At 44.2% G+C, this 17,371-nt stretch overlaps 1 protein-coding gene across 1 annotated transcript; it reads right to left on the bottom strand.

The window, feature by feature from the left end:
- Positions 1-2,384: 2,384 nt before the first annotated feature.
- Positions 2,385-13,915, bottom strand: chst15 (carbohydrate (N-acetylgalactosamine 4-sulfate 6-O) sulfotransferase 15). Its single transcript, XM_080848421.1, has 7 exons — positions 13,324-13,915; positions 12,780-13,119; positions 8,484-8,627; positions 7,231-7,387; positions 4,583-4,739; positions 3,170-3,317; positions 2,385-2,898 (listed from the first exon to the last, which is right to left on the bottom strand). Exons 1-7 carry the CDS (start codon positions 13,744-13,746, stop codon positions 2,708-2,710), a joined length of 1,560 nt encoding a protein of 519 aa, XP_080704547.1. The 5' UTR covers positions 13,747-13,915; the 3' UTR covers positions 2,385-2,707.
- Between the last annotated feature and the right edge of the window lie 3,456 nt (positions 13,916-17,371).

The raw sequence follows: 17,371 nt of genomic DNA, 5'->3' as shown, positions 1-17,371 counted from the left end.
GGCTGAATTCAAAACTGCACACAAAATGGTGACCTTGGTACAGTACTTTAAGGTGAACACTCTCTATTGTCTTCCATTACTGAGGATGTAAATGATGGTTGTAATGCTGACAATACTGACAATCCTCTTGGTTGTAAGATTCTGGTACATTGTGTCATACATCAGCAGTACGTTGCTTCAATCCCATTATGATCAGTCTGAATTAGTGCTCAGATTGACATTGTCTATTACGCTGTGCATGCATAGAAGTCAAACATAGCACTAATGATGCATAGAGGGGGGTTTGCCATGCAATGCATTACTCATGCATAGATAAACCACATTGCAAGGTGTCAGGGATTTGCACTGTGAATGTGCTGCCCCCTGCTGTGAGACTGGTGGGGATTTGTATGGCCATTTCACTGAGAAGACGCAAGCGTGACAGGATTTTTCTCTGACACTTATGAAGACATGAACACAGCAATGGCATCATTTCAAGTTGACTCTTTTTAGTGCACACCTTTTAATTGAGCATTAAATGTCAAACATGTTTGTTCATGTACACAAATCGCACATTCAACGTGTAGATGTGGCACACATAGCAATGACCTCAGTCATTTCCCTGCAGATAATGGCATTGGAAAGGTTTGCAAGAAAGGAGCTTTAATAGGCTGTGTTTACACAAAGAAATAGTGTGATCATTTCTCATATGTCTTTCTCCCTTAAATGCAAAAAGTGCAATCTCAATAATATGGCAAGAGCACACCATGAAAAAAGAAGGGTTACTGGATTCAGAAAACAAACAGAAATCTAGCTTTGCCCACATTACATCAATGTCAGACAGTCCAGTGGAAAACTGCAAACCACTTGTGAGGAAGATGAACTCCTAAACAAGGTCAGATAACATGAAGTAGAATTAATAGAATTTAGGTGTCCAGGAAGATTTATTGAAGTGGTAAAAATAAGGCTTATTATTTACATTAATATTTTGTGAGTGTTTGTGTGCAGTACTACTCTCAAATGTACCATTTGGCAGATAATACGGCCCCAAAGGACAGAAGACACAGGTCACAGGTCACACAGACACTGGCACAGGATACAAGGCCTGGGCAAGGACACCGATTACATTGGTGTGATAGGCTGATAACCCTGCACAGATCTGCAAATGTACTCCTACAGAAGCCATTCTATTCTGGTCAGCAGTGGCATTAATGGTATTAACTGGCCGTGTATGTATCCATGCAGACACACACACACACTCACACACATGGCACACACACACACACACACACATGGCGCACACACACACACACTCACACATGGCGCGTACACACATACAATGTGTCACAAGGCAACTACACCAGTCTGTAATGTAATGTTAAGCTTTTCTCTCACACCTTATTGTTTACTGTACTAAGTGAGTCACACCCTGCTAGTAGTATTCTCCCTGTGAGATCCTTGTGCAAACAACACATACACATTATCTATCAGTTTGATTAACAGAAACACCTTATCTATCAGTTGGATTAACAGTATTTCTCATGATCAATATGATGTATTCATCTACAAATGCAAAGTAAATTCAAACGATGCAAAAAATATTAACAGGTCAAAAGAATAGAAATAAAGTTACCTGCACTTATTTGAATCCATCTCTTACCATATCTCATCAGGTAAACTGTTAAATGTGGATTATAGACCTACTGACAGACAACAGTGATGCTTACAAAATGACATGAAAAGAATGGATGTTATTATACACACACACACACACACACACACACACACACACACACACACACACACACACACACACACACACTTTAATTTGTGCATCCGTCTCAAATGTATTACTATACATGAAAGGCATGGGTGAAAAGTAAACAGTACTGACTGATGTTGATGTTAGACTTAATGACCAGACTTCAAATGAAGGAAATGGAGAGCCAGACACACCACCCCTTCTAGATTTTGACATATGTCTTGAGTTAATCATGACGTTTCCCATGGTGTTCCTTATACATTGTCTTACTTCCTCAACGATACAAAATCAACCGCAAAGGTCTTGCAAGAGGAATATATGCAGCTCGTACAAGTAGTCATGTTTCTCTGCTGAAATACTGACTCATCAATATATCTTTTGTGCATTTGACTTGCTGCAGAGGCAGTTTGCAAATTAGGAGAGACATTCAATTATTTTCTGACAAGGACGTTTCTTGAATCTGGCAGCTTTGGCCATTCATTGGAACCTCATACAGACGGACTTGCTGGCGTTCCACACTACGGGCAAGGACAGTAGAGGACCTTCGACACCCACATAGTCTACAAGCCTCCATACAACCCTTTAGTCATACTTTTTTTTTCTTTTAAAAAGCCTTTTGCATCTCTGTCACATTGGAGTGGTTCCACCTGGAGGTCACCCAAAAGACGTCTTTATGAAAACGCTGTTCAAGGACAGGCTGGTCCCTGTTCTCAGGGTTGCGTCCATAGGAAGGCCTTGTCCCTGTTCTCATGTTTGTGTCCATAGGAAGGCCTTGTCCCTGATTCAGCGTTGCGTCCATAGGAAGGCTTTGTCCCTGATTCAGGGTTGCGTCCATAAGAAGGCTTTCTCCCTGATTTAGGGTTGCGTCCATAGTAACGCTTTGTCCCTGTTCTCAGGGTTGCGTCTATAGTAACGCATTGTCCCTGTTTTTAGGACTGCGTCCATAGTAACGCTTTGTCCCTGTTCTCAGGGCTGCGTCCATAGGAAGGCCTTGTCTTGCAGCATCTTGGCTAGTCTCTGGTTGAAGGGCTGGTAAAACTGCTGGAGGAGGTCCCTGGTTGCAGGCAACATGGGGCCCAGGTGCAGGTCAGCTGGTCTCCTGGTGTTGGAGGCTGGACTCCTAGTGATTTCAGCCTCCTTCTCCACTGACAGGGATCCTGAGTTACACAACCCCCACAAATACACAAACACACATATTTACACACATGTACAGGCATACAAATACACAAACACACACTTACAGACATATTTACACACACTTACACACAGTGCAGACATACAAATACACAAACACACACATTTACACCCATGTGCAGACATACAAATTGATAGGACAGTGAGCCAGAACAAAAATATTAATATCAGTATGGCATTTCTGGTAAAGGTCATGTTGTATATCATACAAAAAAGGAAAAGTTTGGTTCTTACCTAAACTGAGGAATCTGAAGACTTTGTGCATTGTTTTTTTGCAGTTGGCTGCATGATCTTCCAGGCGAAGAACTAGGATCTGCTCTTTGCTGTAAACTGACATCCAGTCCAGTAAATACACTATGTACAGGCCAACCTGCAGTCTTACCTGGAGGAAGAGAGGGACAAACAAATGTTTCAGGCTCTGGACATGCATTCTTGACTACCCTTCATGTACACAACTCAAACAAAAATGTCTAGAACCAACAAGAAGCTGTTTTATAAACAAATTCTAGGTTACTTAAACAACCATACATTTATTCCTGGTGATTTGTATTAGTAATAATAACAACATAATGATTCAGGAAATATTTAGTTTTTGTTTTACGGCCACAAGAGGTCACTTGTCACCTGTCCTGTACTTCCACAGTCAACCAGCAGAGTGCGCCAAAGACTATACTTACAAGATTCTCCCTCCTGTCATCCCTCTCTACATGCCCTGGGAGTTGTCAGTGAGCAGCTAGTTTCATTATCGCGTTCATGATGAGCAAAGGCTTGTGTCATTATGTGGAACATGTTTCTCAACCACCTGAGCTCTCCTAGCCTCTGATGTTATGAATACATCCATCTGGCTGAGGCAACCAACACCGCAGCTGTGTCCATCAGTGTAAAAAGGCTTTGGGAAAAATGAAGCCCGCCCAAGCCAACTACCCTACCGAGATCAAGACCCATCTACACCAGGGCCAGTCTGAAGCCGAGCGTGTTGGGTATGTTCTATGAGGAGGACACTAATGGGCCGTCACTGAGCTCCACAGCATCAGGCACAGAGCAGAGAGCAGTGGCTCATTAACCTAACTCATGTCACCTGAGCGCACAGCATTTGGCCCAATCAAGACGCCGGGAACCGAGTGATGAGCCATTCAGCGCTGACACATTCAGGCCCATTAGGAAGAACGTATCTGCTATCAGGACGGGCTGCTGTTCTCAGCCTGTTCCTTTTCAATTAAATGGGGCATTATTTAGTCATGCTACGGCAGAGGTCTGATCGGTTGGCCCCGTCCATGTTCATCACGCGCTGCTCTGCTGTCTCCGGCACGGCAGCACAAACCCCCTTAATGTGTCAGACGTACAGCATATATCCATTCCACTGAAAGATTTCACACTGCTGCTCGAGCCAATCCTGGAGCTGTTTTTTTTTCTTTTGTCTCAGTGAGACGCAGTTGCTTCTCAGTAAGCCGCTGACACAGGGTACATTACCCCCCCAAAGGTTATGACTCTGTAGCCAATGAACCAACAGCCATACCATTTGGCCTTAATTTGGCCGGATGCTGCACATACGTATTTAAAAAGGAAAACACAAGCCTGGTTCATTAAGCCTCATACAGCCTTCTCATCCGGTCCCTATCAAACAAAACGAGCTGCGGGCTGACTCACGGGCATGGCGACGTTGAGGGAGGTGTTGTACACACAGGAACGCAGGGAGCTCTCAGACAGGCACGCCTCCAGCAGCTGCAGTGACTCCGACACCCTCTCGTGGAAGTCCTCCGCCGACTTGTTGGCCAGGCCGAAGTACAAGTAGTCAGAGTAGAGTCTGGGGGAGGAGGAGAAAACCACAGGGCAGACATGAGCACAGCGCCAGAGGAGAGACCCAGAGCAACGCCCAGGAGACCCAGAGCAGCGCCCAGGGGACCCAGAACAGCGCCTAAGATGGTCCCAGGCCATGTTCGAAAACTCTTAAATGCATCCTTCCTTCCAAGGAAGGAGGGACTGTTGGAAAACTCTTAATCTTTCTCTTACACTTTTTTCAAGAGAGCATAGGAGCTGCCTTGAAGCTGCCTATTACCCATAAATCTGTGCGCCATATCCCTAACCAGAGACGAATTTTGAAAAAGTCCCACAAAAGTATTCACTTTTTTTGCTTATTTTTTTTCAAGTTACAGAGAAATAAACAGTGTACTATTTAATTTTGCCATGATTGATTAACAAAAAAAATCTGATTTCATTAGCGAGGTATCCGTTAGACAGGTCACTAACAGTAGCTGTTAGCTTGCAAATATGCATACACAGCGTGTTGACGTCACATGTTGTCGTACATGCTATCTTAATAGACTGTTCAAAATCAACGTTTTTTTAGATAAATTCCCCCAAAAGGACGTGTCTCATCAGACACCTGTCCAACGAGAGATCAAGGATCAAGACAGCTATCTAAGTTTTCGAACAAAGCCCCAGAGAGCAACACCCCAGAGACCCAGAGCAACGCCAGAGAGACCCAGAGCAACGCCAGAGAGACCCAGAGCAACGCCCCATAGACCCAAAGCAACGCCCCATAGACCCAGAGAGACCCAGAGCAACGCCCCAGAGACCCAGAGAGACCCAGAGCAACGCCAGAGAGACCCAAAGCAACGCCCCATAGACCCAGAGAGACCCAGAGCAACGCCAGAGAGACCCAGAGCAACGCCCCAGAGACCCAAAGCAACGCCCCATAGACCCAGAGAGACCCAGAGCAACGCCCCAGAGACCCAAAGCAACGCCCCATAGACCCAGAGCAACGCCAGAGAGACCCAGAGCAACGCCCCAGAGACCCAAAGCAACGCCCCATAGACCCAGAGAGACCCAGAGCAACGCCCCATAGACCCAGAGAGACCCAGAGCAACGCCCCATAGACCCAGAGAGACCCAGAGCAACGCCCCAGAGACCCAGAGAGACCCAGAGCAACGCCCCAGAGACCCAGAGAGACCCAGAGCAACGGCCCAGAGACCCAGAGCAACGCCCCATATACCCAGAGAGACCCAGAGCAACGGCCCAGAGACCCAGAGACCAAGAGCAACGCCCCAGAGACCCAGAGCAACACCCCAGAGACCCAGAGCTGAACATAACCAAGGACACAGCACAGGCCACATTTACTGGGAAACAGTAGGGTTCACTAAACACAACCCGGGATGGATTTATTTGGGTAAGGCAATGATTTTAATCGCCGCCTTTTGCCACCCATTTCTATTACAACTACGTGTGATATCATGAAGAGGGGATTTCTGATAAGACATCAAATTCAAATAATATCAGAATGAATATCGCAGGGGATGAAACAAAGATTTTGGAACTATGACTTGATAACATCATGTATCAATGATAACATCGCTTAGAAACCACGCGAAAGGACTCATCTTTGGACTTCATCTTTGCTTTCAAATTGTTTTATGAAACACGCTTATTAACTTACTGACATTTATTCTTCAATGACATTCAGATACTGTGAATAACGTGTGCCTTTTTAGTCTTTGAAAATGCAAATCCATTGAAAGGATAACAATAACACACTCAGACTGTTTTTAATGAAGCAGTGGGTGGAGGGAACCATAATATAACTGGGGTTCAAACACAGAATCACTTAATAATTAAAACCTAAAATATAGCAGTTGTAAAAAGCGGGAAATGTATTTATTACATGCGACAAGTAATTAAAATTCTGTAAAACACACAGGAAAGTCTGAGTCAGACGTTCCTGGAGTGAGACTGCAGTCTTCGGCAGCGCCCCCAAACCGAAGAGGGAGATGCTGACTCATGGTGTGCCTACCGCACAAACAAAGATGGCTTTTTTAAATCTCTTCCTTGCCTTGGCCATGTTTTCTTGGAGATCTTCATTACATGACTAAATGGCATTTTGATATATGTGTCTGTGACAGCACTATCCCCACTAGACCACGGCACATTCGTCTTGTGTTCAGAGTGTTTCTTCACTTGCTACACCGTATGGCAACTGTGGTTATAGTTTAGCTGACTAATGTGGAGTTAAGTAGGGGTTTAAAGTTGAAAAAAAATTGTATGCTTTATATGGAATAGCAAATCTGTGCATGTTTGTGAAGATGGCCCTTTGGGTCATGGTGAGAAGGGAGATGGATTTCACCTTCTCACAACATTTAAATCTTTCCCCATTGAGGTAATGAACAACCAAGATCAGCATAAATACCACAGTAGCGAATGAAACTATTTAGAGCTATGCTATTGAGAGGGCATTTCTATTGAGAATAAACAGCCTGCATATTTCATACATAAAACTATAAGAGTATAAGTCTGTACTGTACCTCTCCACTGGATCTCTGAGCATCACAATAAATTTGGCATCAGGCTGGACGGCGTGGATGAAGTCCTGCACCAAGAATGGCGGCTCATCCTCTGTCCCATTGTGGTAGAAATACACCCAAGCATTGTTGTCCCACATCGTTGAAGCACTGGCTTCACCTGCCAATCAAAAATATGCTGTCACACGACCATTTCTTTACATCTCAACCCACTAAAAAATAATTAAGTAAGCCTTTTTAAACTTTATTTCACCCAGGGTATAGTAGGATATTGGATATAGTCGATGCATAGGTCATTACACCTGGGCATGTATCATCTTCTGTTTGAAAGAAGCTACTGTACTGTCAGGTTGTGATGTGAGGGTAGGTTTCAAAAGTTTTTCTTGAAGGACCTGCTTTGGTGTTCGTTAGCGTTGTCCACTTCAAGACGAATGAATTCCATCTGGGAAGTGAGCTCTAGCAGCAATATGAGTCTGAATTTGGATGATGGCCTTCCACCGACCGGCTCTAAAGATCTGACTCATTCGTCTGATCTGCACAGCAGGTACCCTGCGTGATGTACCGCAGTGTTCCCATTCATCAGTAACACTGAAGTCAGGCTAATGATAATTCAACCCCCACATTCATAGTCAAGACCAGTCCAGTGGCAGAGGAAGGGCAAATCCAAGCACTGTTAGATTCTAATATCTACCCTTTTATAGCAAATGAGCTCCTTCAAACAACCTGTCACCCTTACTTATTGCTGACAAGGTAGGCGTTTGTGCCTGTGAGCACTGTCTCCGATGCAATCAAAGTGTGGTCAAGATTTGGTCAGGACTGGACAATCACCATTTAGAGTTAAATATAGGGTGAAAAGATATGTAATGACACATAATATGTAGGTAATATGTAGGTGTCAGTCCCTGCAAGTTATAATCACAAAAGATAGTTTGACTGAAGAAGAAGAGCAGGGTCTGTGTCCTTCACTATGCCCTTGGTCAGGAGGGTTGGTCAGATTAGAACAGTGTCCTCCCACCCCCATATCAGTGATGCTGTTTTATCACAAGATCACAAATCAGCCACTGCCTAAGTCTCGGACACAGCAGCAGCCCCCAGCCATCTCAGATTAGAGGACTAAGACACAGGATTCCACCTGCACAGCAAGTGTGAAAACAATCTTGTTTTTGCTGAGGGTCCACCTTGACTACAAAAACGGGGCTTGGAAGTGATGCATGCTTTTTAGTCTTACATAATAATGTCATAATGATGTCATTTACCTATAATGATGTCCCGCTTGGCGCGACCTTTGGATCGGTTTCCCAGGAGATTGTCGTGAATCTGAAAGGCTGCCAGGTCAAGCAGATCCAGGTAGTCCTTCATGGGGTAGCGAGCATTGAAACCATCACTCAGCCTAATGATACCTGAGTCAGGGAGACAATCAGCATCCAGTCAGCTGTGCAGAGCCAGAGGAATCTGGGCACCATTTCCCAACAACAATGAACCTTAGCGATTACGATGAGTTTGTCTACGAGACACGCGTGCCCTGCTCTCACATATTACTTAACGGACGCTGTCCATGTTAACAGTGCTGAAATATCACACCTGGTGATATCAGTTGACTTCATAGCTGCCTTTTGAACTTCACAGGACCTACATGCTAATCGCCTGCCATTTGGAAGTAGATGGTAGTAGATATGGAACTGTATGGAAGGAGACGGTTGTAGATATGGAACTGTATGGAAGGAGAGATGTAACACATGTCCACTTGTGTGTGTGTAAAGGGAGAAATGGACAGAACTGTGAGTTTTGTTTTATTTTTACCAAGCTTTTAAATTCCAAGGACAATGAGACTTAATAGTGGAGTGTAGTGAAGGGGCCGGACAATGAGATTCATAGTTAATAAGGAAATGCCATAGTCAATTATTCAATCATATTTATACCTAGTATAAATGTTACTTTTATTTGTATCTAACTAGCATATTAGCATTTCCTGGGTGAATTTACTTGGTCTTGACCTGGGAGAGAGGTGTGAGATTGCTTATATTTCTAACTATCACACTAAGAGATTTGAGCATTGTGTTGTTGTAGGCAAACTTCTTTAGTGTAACATGTTTTCTAGTGGTGTTATGGCGAATATATATTCACACCCCACATATTCATAAACAACGAACAAACCTTGCATTTCTGTGTGCAATAGGTAGTGTAAGATAGCCACTCATGAGTATTTTTTGTTTGATGTGGGAAACTCGTAGGCTATTTACAGCATGCATTCTCATACAGTAGGGCTATTTACAACACGCATTCTCATACAGTAGGGCCTATAAATGCGTTCGGATGGTTATGAAGTGTAACCGTGTCATTCCCTGAAAAAGCTTTGAGTTGTGATAACAGCCCACCCCTGCATAAGCATGGCTCAATGAGAGGCTCATAGATGTGAGATGGCCATTTATTTGTTCATTGAGCTTTTATGAGACCTTAGAGAATCACGTCAAGTGACCAGTGACCCACTTCATGACTTTGCCAATTTTGTTTACTCATATTGTTATGAGCTTAAAATATAAAAATATATCATATAATATAATATATTTTAAAATATATATTAAAGGATTGGAGCGTACCGTTGCAATAACACCGATAAATGTATTGTTAGTTGTAATTTCCCTGCATGTCCTGCTGGTGACCTCATTGTGAAGGCTTTTAGCTGTCAAGGACTAATTCAGAGCATATGTCCATTTACGCACGGTTCCTAGAACTACTTGTTATGTTACGATGCCTCGTAACATGATCCGTCAGAGGGATTCCACGAACTACTCAGGCTTACGACGCTCTTGGGAAACAGGGGCCTGATTCATCCGCTCATTCATCCGTTCATTCATTAATATATTTATTCATTCACATCAGTTCTATTCAGATCTTTTCAGGTCAGTGCCTAGTGCAGCTCATATTTTTTACATTCCGTCTGGCACACCTTGTGGTGTGGTCGTGTTTGCTTAATGTTAAGGTCTTATCAGAACATGGCATGCATATTAGTAAAATGTCCCCAGAGCAGACCCACACACACACACACACACACACACACACACACACACACACACACACCCACACACACACACACCCACGCAGCATACAAAAGACAAAGGCATTCACAAATGGAAAATACCATGTGATCTTTGCAGCTTGAATGTGTTTCATTCTTTTTGGTCACAGTGCTGGTATGAAATTAGATTATCTTGCTACCGCTGGGCAGAAAATGGCAATTTCATAAATTGTTACATGGCTGATGAAGATGTAAAAAGTGCAACAGCCCATGATGTTTTCCTCAGAGGTTTATGGTCCTTGTCCGCAGCCAGCTGTTAGGCCAGAGGTGGCTTATAAAACCTACGCTTTATTTCAGAAACAAAGTCATAGTTTGACCACACTCTTCACACTGTTTTGTCAGTAATGCCCCAAAGATACTCAGAACTCTCAATCAAACAAATCTATTGAAAGCATGGTTTGCATTTCACTTCATTAAGCATTAACTAACAGGCTGACAGTTTAGTTAATTTAGTATTTACTTGCTTAATTAAGCATTACCTAACAGTCTGATAGTTAAGTTCATTTAGTATTTACTTACTTCACCTAACAGTCTGATAGTTTAGTTCATTTAGTATTTACTTGCTTCACCTAACAGTCTGATAGTTTAGTTCATTTAGTATTTACTTGCTTTATTAAGCATTACCTAACAGTCTGATAGTTTAGTTCATTTAGTATTTACTTGCTTTATTAAGCATTACCTAACAGTCTGATAGTTAATTTAGTATTTACTTACTTTACCTAACAGTCTGATAGTGTAGTTCATTTAGTATTAATTTGCCTGAGGATTGGCAAAACTTAAGCTTGTCAGAGAACACTGAGATTCTTTTGAAAGAGTCTAAAGACCCTCCTGTAAATCATCTAGATTCTAGAAGCTGCAGAATATAAATGAGTCACATGAGTTAGAGTGGCCTATAAATATTTAACACCTCCGTAGACACTATATCACAGAACAGCTTCACAAGCACTTTGGAAATGCTTGTGTCAATGACCATAAATAGCTATCCAGTGTGTTATTTCATCATTCACCAGTCGGCTGCGATATATAATGCACACACAGTGAGTCTAATTATGGGTACAGACACTGGTGTGTTTGTGTATCTCTGACTTTGATTACAATACCATGCATGTCTGTGCGTGTGATAAATGGTTGCGAGGGGAGCATTGTATGAGATTTCTTCAAAATGGTAATCACACCCTATACTAGACACTATAGCCATAAGTCAAATCTCCTATTTCTGCCATAGAAACGGATAAGACCCTGTTTATGAGGAAAGATATGTTGGGTGTAATCCAGTTTCTCTCCCTGAGGAAAAGACATCCCTCAATGTTAAGCCATAGAGAGACAATATACTGAAAGGGAGCCTGGCACTGCATGTTACTACACTGCCAGTAGTGTTGTCGTATACAGTTTCGTTTCAGCATTTTGTTGCTGTGACTGAACGAAGAGGAAAACAAACTTCACCACTCTGCTACACGTGTGAAAAAGCTGAGTGATTTCAGACCCTTCACCGGGACAATCAAATACATTTTTCCTCCCACAGTTCAAAATTGCACAGTATTTCATGCTGATTTTTCCTCTCTCTCTCTCTCTCTCTCTCTCTCTTTCTCTCTCTCTCCCTCTCTCTTTATCTATCTTTTAGCTTGTCTAATCCTGTGTGCTTGATTTAGCTTCATTGGCCCCGCTGAGGGTGTTCACGCACCCACAAAAGCACGTATGAGACACTTGTTTGTCGGAGATTAGGGCTGTGGTGCAGTAACCGCAGCAGCCTCCTCAGCTCTGGGTGCCGTTCCAGCATGACCCCCCGGATCAGCCCTCACACAGTCATACCATAAACAGCACCTCAGGGAAATCATGGCAGGCATTACAGGCCTGCTGAGGTTGTCATTCAGGGCGCCTCCCTACACTACTTATCTAGTTGAGTGGTTCTGTTTCTGACGACTGAACCTCTTGAACGACAGGATGTAGCCTACCGATTAGAAAGCGACTGTCTATCAAGTTGTAACAGGATGTAGTTTATCAAGTAGTAACAGGATGTAGTCTGTCAAGCAGTAACAGGATGTAGTCTATCAAGTAGTAACAGAATGTAGTCTATCAAGTAGTAACAGGATGTAGTCTATCAAGTAGTAGTCCCCCCCCAATATTTACCTATTTATGATTACGTCTCATACACATTTGAGTGCTATCAAACCCCTTAACACTAAATTCTAAAGCTTTTTTGGCATGAATGGTTCAAATTAAGTTGCACTGAACCTGAACACCTTTTAAATCTCTTTAAATTAAGTTGCACTGAACCTGAACACCTTACCAAATCTCTTTAAATTAAGTTGCACTGAACCTGAACCCCTTACCAAATCTCTTTAAATTAAGTTGCACTGAACATGAACCCCTTACCAAATCTCTTTAAATGAAGGCGCACTGAATCTGAACACCTTACCAAATCTCTTTAAATGAAGTCGCACTGAACCTGAACCCCTTACCAAATCTCTTTCCTTACCAAATCTCTTTCTAGTCCACCAGTGAGGCTCCTTCATGGTTGTGAAGCGGACGTCGGGGTGCCGGCGTAGACGGTCATACAGGTCCGTGGTGCCACACTTAGGCTGACCCATGATGTAGAAGTAAGGGAGGCATCGCAGGCGGTACCGTTTCCCTCCATGTTCGTACAGGTGTTCCCTTAAAGTGTTCCTCAGGTATTCGTAGATGGCCCGGAAGCGGCGTGAGTAGAGGGCGTACACGTTCTTCCCGTAAGGGTCAGCGGTGGCATTTCCAGTGTGCTCCTCGAACCAGCAAGGGTTTTTGATGCTGGTGAGGAACTTCCGAGGTATGACGGAAAATATCTGTGTGGTAAATGCAGAGACCGTGGTCTCGTTCGTTAAGCAACGTCAAGGCACTTTCATTTATACAGCGCATTTTTAAACAACAGGAGTTTAACGAAAGTGTTGTCCAGTCAAGGAAAAATGAATTGACAATAAAACATATACAGTACATGAATAAAGGAATAAGAGTTTAAAAGAATAAAAGTTCAAAAGCATTGAACTTACATGTGGTTCATTTTCCAGCAGCTCTTTGAGGTCAGGCACTCTTCTATGGCTGAACTCCACTTTGGCTACAATGCTCTTCACCACCTCTTTGACGCTGGCATAGTCTCTGATGAAGGTCAGGTTATAAGTGTGATGTCCTGTATTACTCACAACCTGCAAGTGGTATGGAGACGGGGTCAGCAGAAGACCCTTCTTGTCCCCATTAAGGACGTAGGATGCCGTGATCAGAAAGGCCACTGTCAGTCCAAACAGGAAACTGTAAAGCTTGACCTTCTTGTGGCCCCAGGGCCACCATTGCCCCCTGTTCACCTCCACCAGAGCCAGCAGGCTCATCGACCTATCGCCCACGCTTTGCAGGACAGGCCCCCTTTTGAAGTCCTCAGCCTGGACAGGGAGGCTAAGACGGCCATATTTGTAGTCCATTTGGGAGATGCCTCAAGATCAAGTGGATTGCAGTAAATTAAATTGGACTCAGGAGCTGGAGGCTTCCAGATCACCCGGAAAGCCGTGGGACGCATCTGGGAGAGGATGATCATGCCTCTCCATCACAGCCACGGCCAGATGCTGCCCTGCAGGCTGCACCAGCAATCACTCCAGATGTCGTTGCGGTAGTCGGTCCTGCAGACCAAGATCGGCTTCTACCTCAGTCTCCTTTCATCCTGTGGAGATAAAGAGGCAATATGAGCCCATTCTACAGTAAACAGAGCTATAAATACAGATGTAAGCCTTTTAGGCCAACGCAATCAATCAGACTTAGCTGCTCTGGTCGGAGATATTTCACCTCAACTGTCACTGATAGTTCACTTTCCGTGCTGTTTCAGAAGCAGCTCAGAGGACGCATTCCTCATGTCTGTTTGTTCTCAGCAACAAAGGCTTATAAATAAAAAGTTAATAAATTTACACCTCCCAACACAAACGGGTCTGGGTCAATAAGAGCACCAGGCAGGGGCGAGAAATAAACATCGCACCAGACACCAAGTGGTCCTCTGCAGCTGCCAGGGGGAAGCGTGTTTTGTGTGTTTTGGGAGCAGATTTAAGTAGTAATCCATTTCTGGCCATCGGCCTCAGGCGAGAACTAATTAAGACCAGCCAGAGACCAGCTGCTAACCTTCTCACTCTACTCTCACGCTGCAAACACACACACACACACTCTGCACACAAATACACACACACACACACACACCTACACAAGCAATCACACACACACACAAATGCACACATACACACACACAAGCTGCACACACCTACAAACGCAAGCACACACCCACACACACGCACGCTGCACATACACGCTGCAGACACACACAAATATACACTCACACACACACACACGCTGCAAACACACACACAAGCATGCAAAGAGAAATATAGATGTATGCCTTTAAACATAAACGCTTCTGCACCTGCATGTTAACATACATATACTGACATATGTATACACTCACTTACGTATGCATGCATTCACAGACAGTACCATGCCTTCTACAGTAGTGTTCCATACAAATCAAGCTTTGAAAAAGCTATGTGGCTATAGCTATTATAATAAAGATACAAAAGACATTGGAGGCTGAGTAAACCGAATAAAGATAGTTAAAGCATGACATTCATTCTAAGGCGTTCCCAATAGAGGTTCTCTTCAATGCATGTTTGTTAGGTATGTCCTGGTAGTGACCATTGTGCACTGAACGGAGTAATGCACATTTTGAAAACGTTCCAGTGTAGTGCACAAGGTTTCTCGAGAACAAGGAGATGTCAGACAAATGCCCAATCATCAACCGTGTAAGCGTGTGTGTGTGTGTGTGTGTGTTAAAGCTTGCTCCCAGGGCACCGCACAGCGGATGACATTGATGAACATTCAACCGAAAAAGACCCGCTTCAACACCTTCAACTACAGTGAAACCTTCTTCATTGCTTACATTCAGCACTTTCCACACAGTTACTCTTCAGTTTTCCCCCACATATGTCTATAATTAATATGTGAGTTAAGTAGAATAAGTTTAGTCGATTTTCAAGGAGAAAAATTAATGTGTAGCTTTAGCAGAAAGAGTGCATAATTTACGAAATGATGTTGTGTGGCCGGCCCACTTTTTAGGTGTGTCATGGAATGTGATTTTTTTTTAAGTGGAAAGAGTTATAGACCACTATTAAAGACTTTGCAGCTTATACAGCTCCACTCCTGTGAATATAAATATGAAGACTGGGTGAAACAGGCTTAATTTATAGTACTGCATAAACCAGTGGTATTATTACCTGCTGGGGCATAGTGGGTGGTTATACCCATCTTGTTGACTGACATGGTGTGTGTGTGTGTATGTGTGTGTGTGTGTGTGTGTGTGTGTGTGTGTGTGTGTGTGTGTGTGTGTGTGTCTGGGTGTGTGTGCTTCCAGGCTGACACCTGTATTAACATACGTCTTTAAATGTGAGTTGGCAAAACACTAAACCTGTGTCAACATCAGCCAACAACAACAAAACGGCTTGACTGAACATGAGACCAACCCCATCAACAGTCATCAGTATCCCCAGGCTATTCCTTCAAGTTGAGAAATTGGGAGATAACACAGAAAATTGAAGGGCGTGTGCCCTCGCCGAATGTCGACAAACAAATGTGTCTGGTTGTGCAGAAATCTCTGATACTTTCAGTAGATGTGCGTGTGTACTATGACTCTTGCTTAGATGATCCTGTGAACAGAGAGAGAGCGCGCTGAGATCAGTGTAAGCCAGCGTAAAATCAGTGGGAGCTGAGCACGCAAAGCCAAGCAGGGCCGGTCCTCCCGGCCGCTCGCCCCAACAGCCTCACAGTGACCACAAAAACATTACGGTCGCGCCGAGGCTCGTAACAACATCTGCAGGCAGCTGGCTTCTCTCGGCATGACACCCCCATGCTCCAGCCCCTCGGTCACTGACACAGATGGGCAAGGAAAACAAGTTCGCGCTTTGAGCTAAAAGGCCAATTATGGTACTTTGGCACTGTTTGAGAGTTGTGTTATTCCTGGAAGCGAACGAGGAGAAGTGACTGTGTGTGTGTGTGGGGGGAAATCCCAACCGTGAGCATGACCCACACACACTCTTATTGGACTCATAACTGTTTTAGTTTACTTTCCTCTCCAGCGCCTTAGCAGATTAGACTGCCTCAGGAGTGGGTTATAAAACTCAGTCCAACTCTGACGACTCCACTCATGATGTGACTATGTGCGTGTGTGTGTGTGTGTGTGTTTTTTTGTGTGCCTGTGTGTGTGTGTGTGTGTGTGTGAGAGTGTGTGTGTTTTGCTCCTTCTCCAGGCTTGCATGCTGTAAATGCCACGCCGGGGTCTCTGTTGAACAGACAGGTCGTGTACCAACAGGAGGGCTTGGCAAACATAGCAGAGGCGGCAGGTTTTCATATGCCACGCATGAGATTCACAACAGCCCCTTTGCAGCCGGGCCCTCTGCACTGCACGCTGTGTGTGAGTGTGTGTGTGTGTGTGAGAGAGAGAGAGAATTCATGCTCGTCTTCTGCTTTCTCTCTCTCTGATCCAGCAGCCGCTGTCTCGCTGCCTCCCCCACACCCTTCCTCCTCTTCCTCCCATCAGCAGTGATGAAGAGACACTCAGAACCATTAGTGGTTATTGACCCACTGGATCCTCATTACTGTCTGAGCAGCCTTTCCAGAAATGTGGGAGGGGGTGCTGCTTCTGCTTCTGGTGGTGCTAGTGGGGTGGGGGGGTTGAAGACGTGAGGGTGAAGGGGTGGGGTGGGTTGAGGTGAGGGGGTTGGAGACATGAGGGTGAAGGGGGTTGGGTAAGCCGCTGGATATACGATGAGAGGAAGAGACGGTATTGGCTCCCACGGGGGAGAGGAGGCTGTCGCGATCGATCTGTTGGCGAGCGAGTCCACGGCAGCTAAGGTGGAGAGGAAGGGTAGTGCATTACCCTCGTAATAACCAGCCTTGTAGCAGACGGATTCTCTGCTTTACCCCATTTGAGAAATGCACTTTATGGTTTACAGAGAAAAGAAAAAAGACTTAAAGGGGGTTTCAAATTGACTATTCAATCTACTGTAGAACTTATCA

Source organism: Sprattus sprattus (assembly GCF_963457725.1).
Source record: "Sprattus sprattus genome assembly, chromosome: 12".
NCBI classification, from domain to species: domain Eukaryota; kingdom Metazoa; phylum Chordata; class Actinopteri; order Clupeiformes; family Clupeidae; genus Sprattus; species Sprattus sprattus.
The sequence above is the reverse complement of the archived record's forward strand: the minus strand, read 5'-3'. Positions and strand labels throughout refer to the sequence as shown.

What these genes read in the sequence shown, in the direction of transcription:
- chst15 (XM_080848421.1), bottom strand. Translation starts at nt 13,746, where the DNA reads ATGGACTACAAATATGGCCGTCTTAGCCTCCCTGTCCAGGCTGAGGAC. An exon ending in CTCAGAGATCCAGTGGAGAG is followed by an intron (nt 4,740 to 7,230) that starts GTACAGTACAGA and finishes CTCCTCCCCCAG; the next exon opens with ACTCTACTCTGACTACTTGT. An exon ending in CCCTCAACGTCGCCATGCCC is followed by an intron (nt 3,318 to 4,582) that starts GTGAGTCAGCCC and finishes CTCTTCCTCCAG; the next exon opens with GTAAGACTGCAGGTTGGCCT.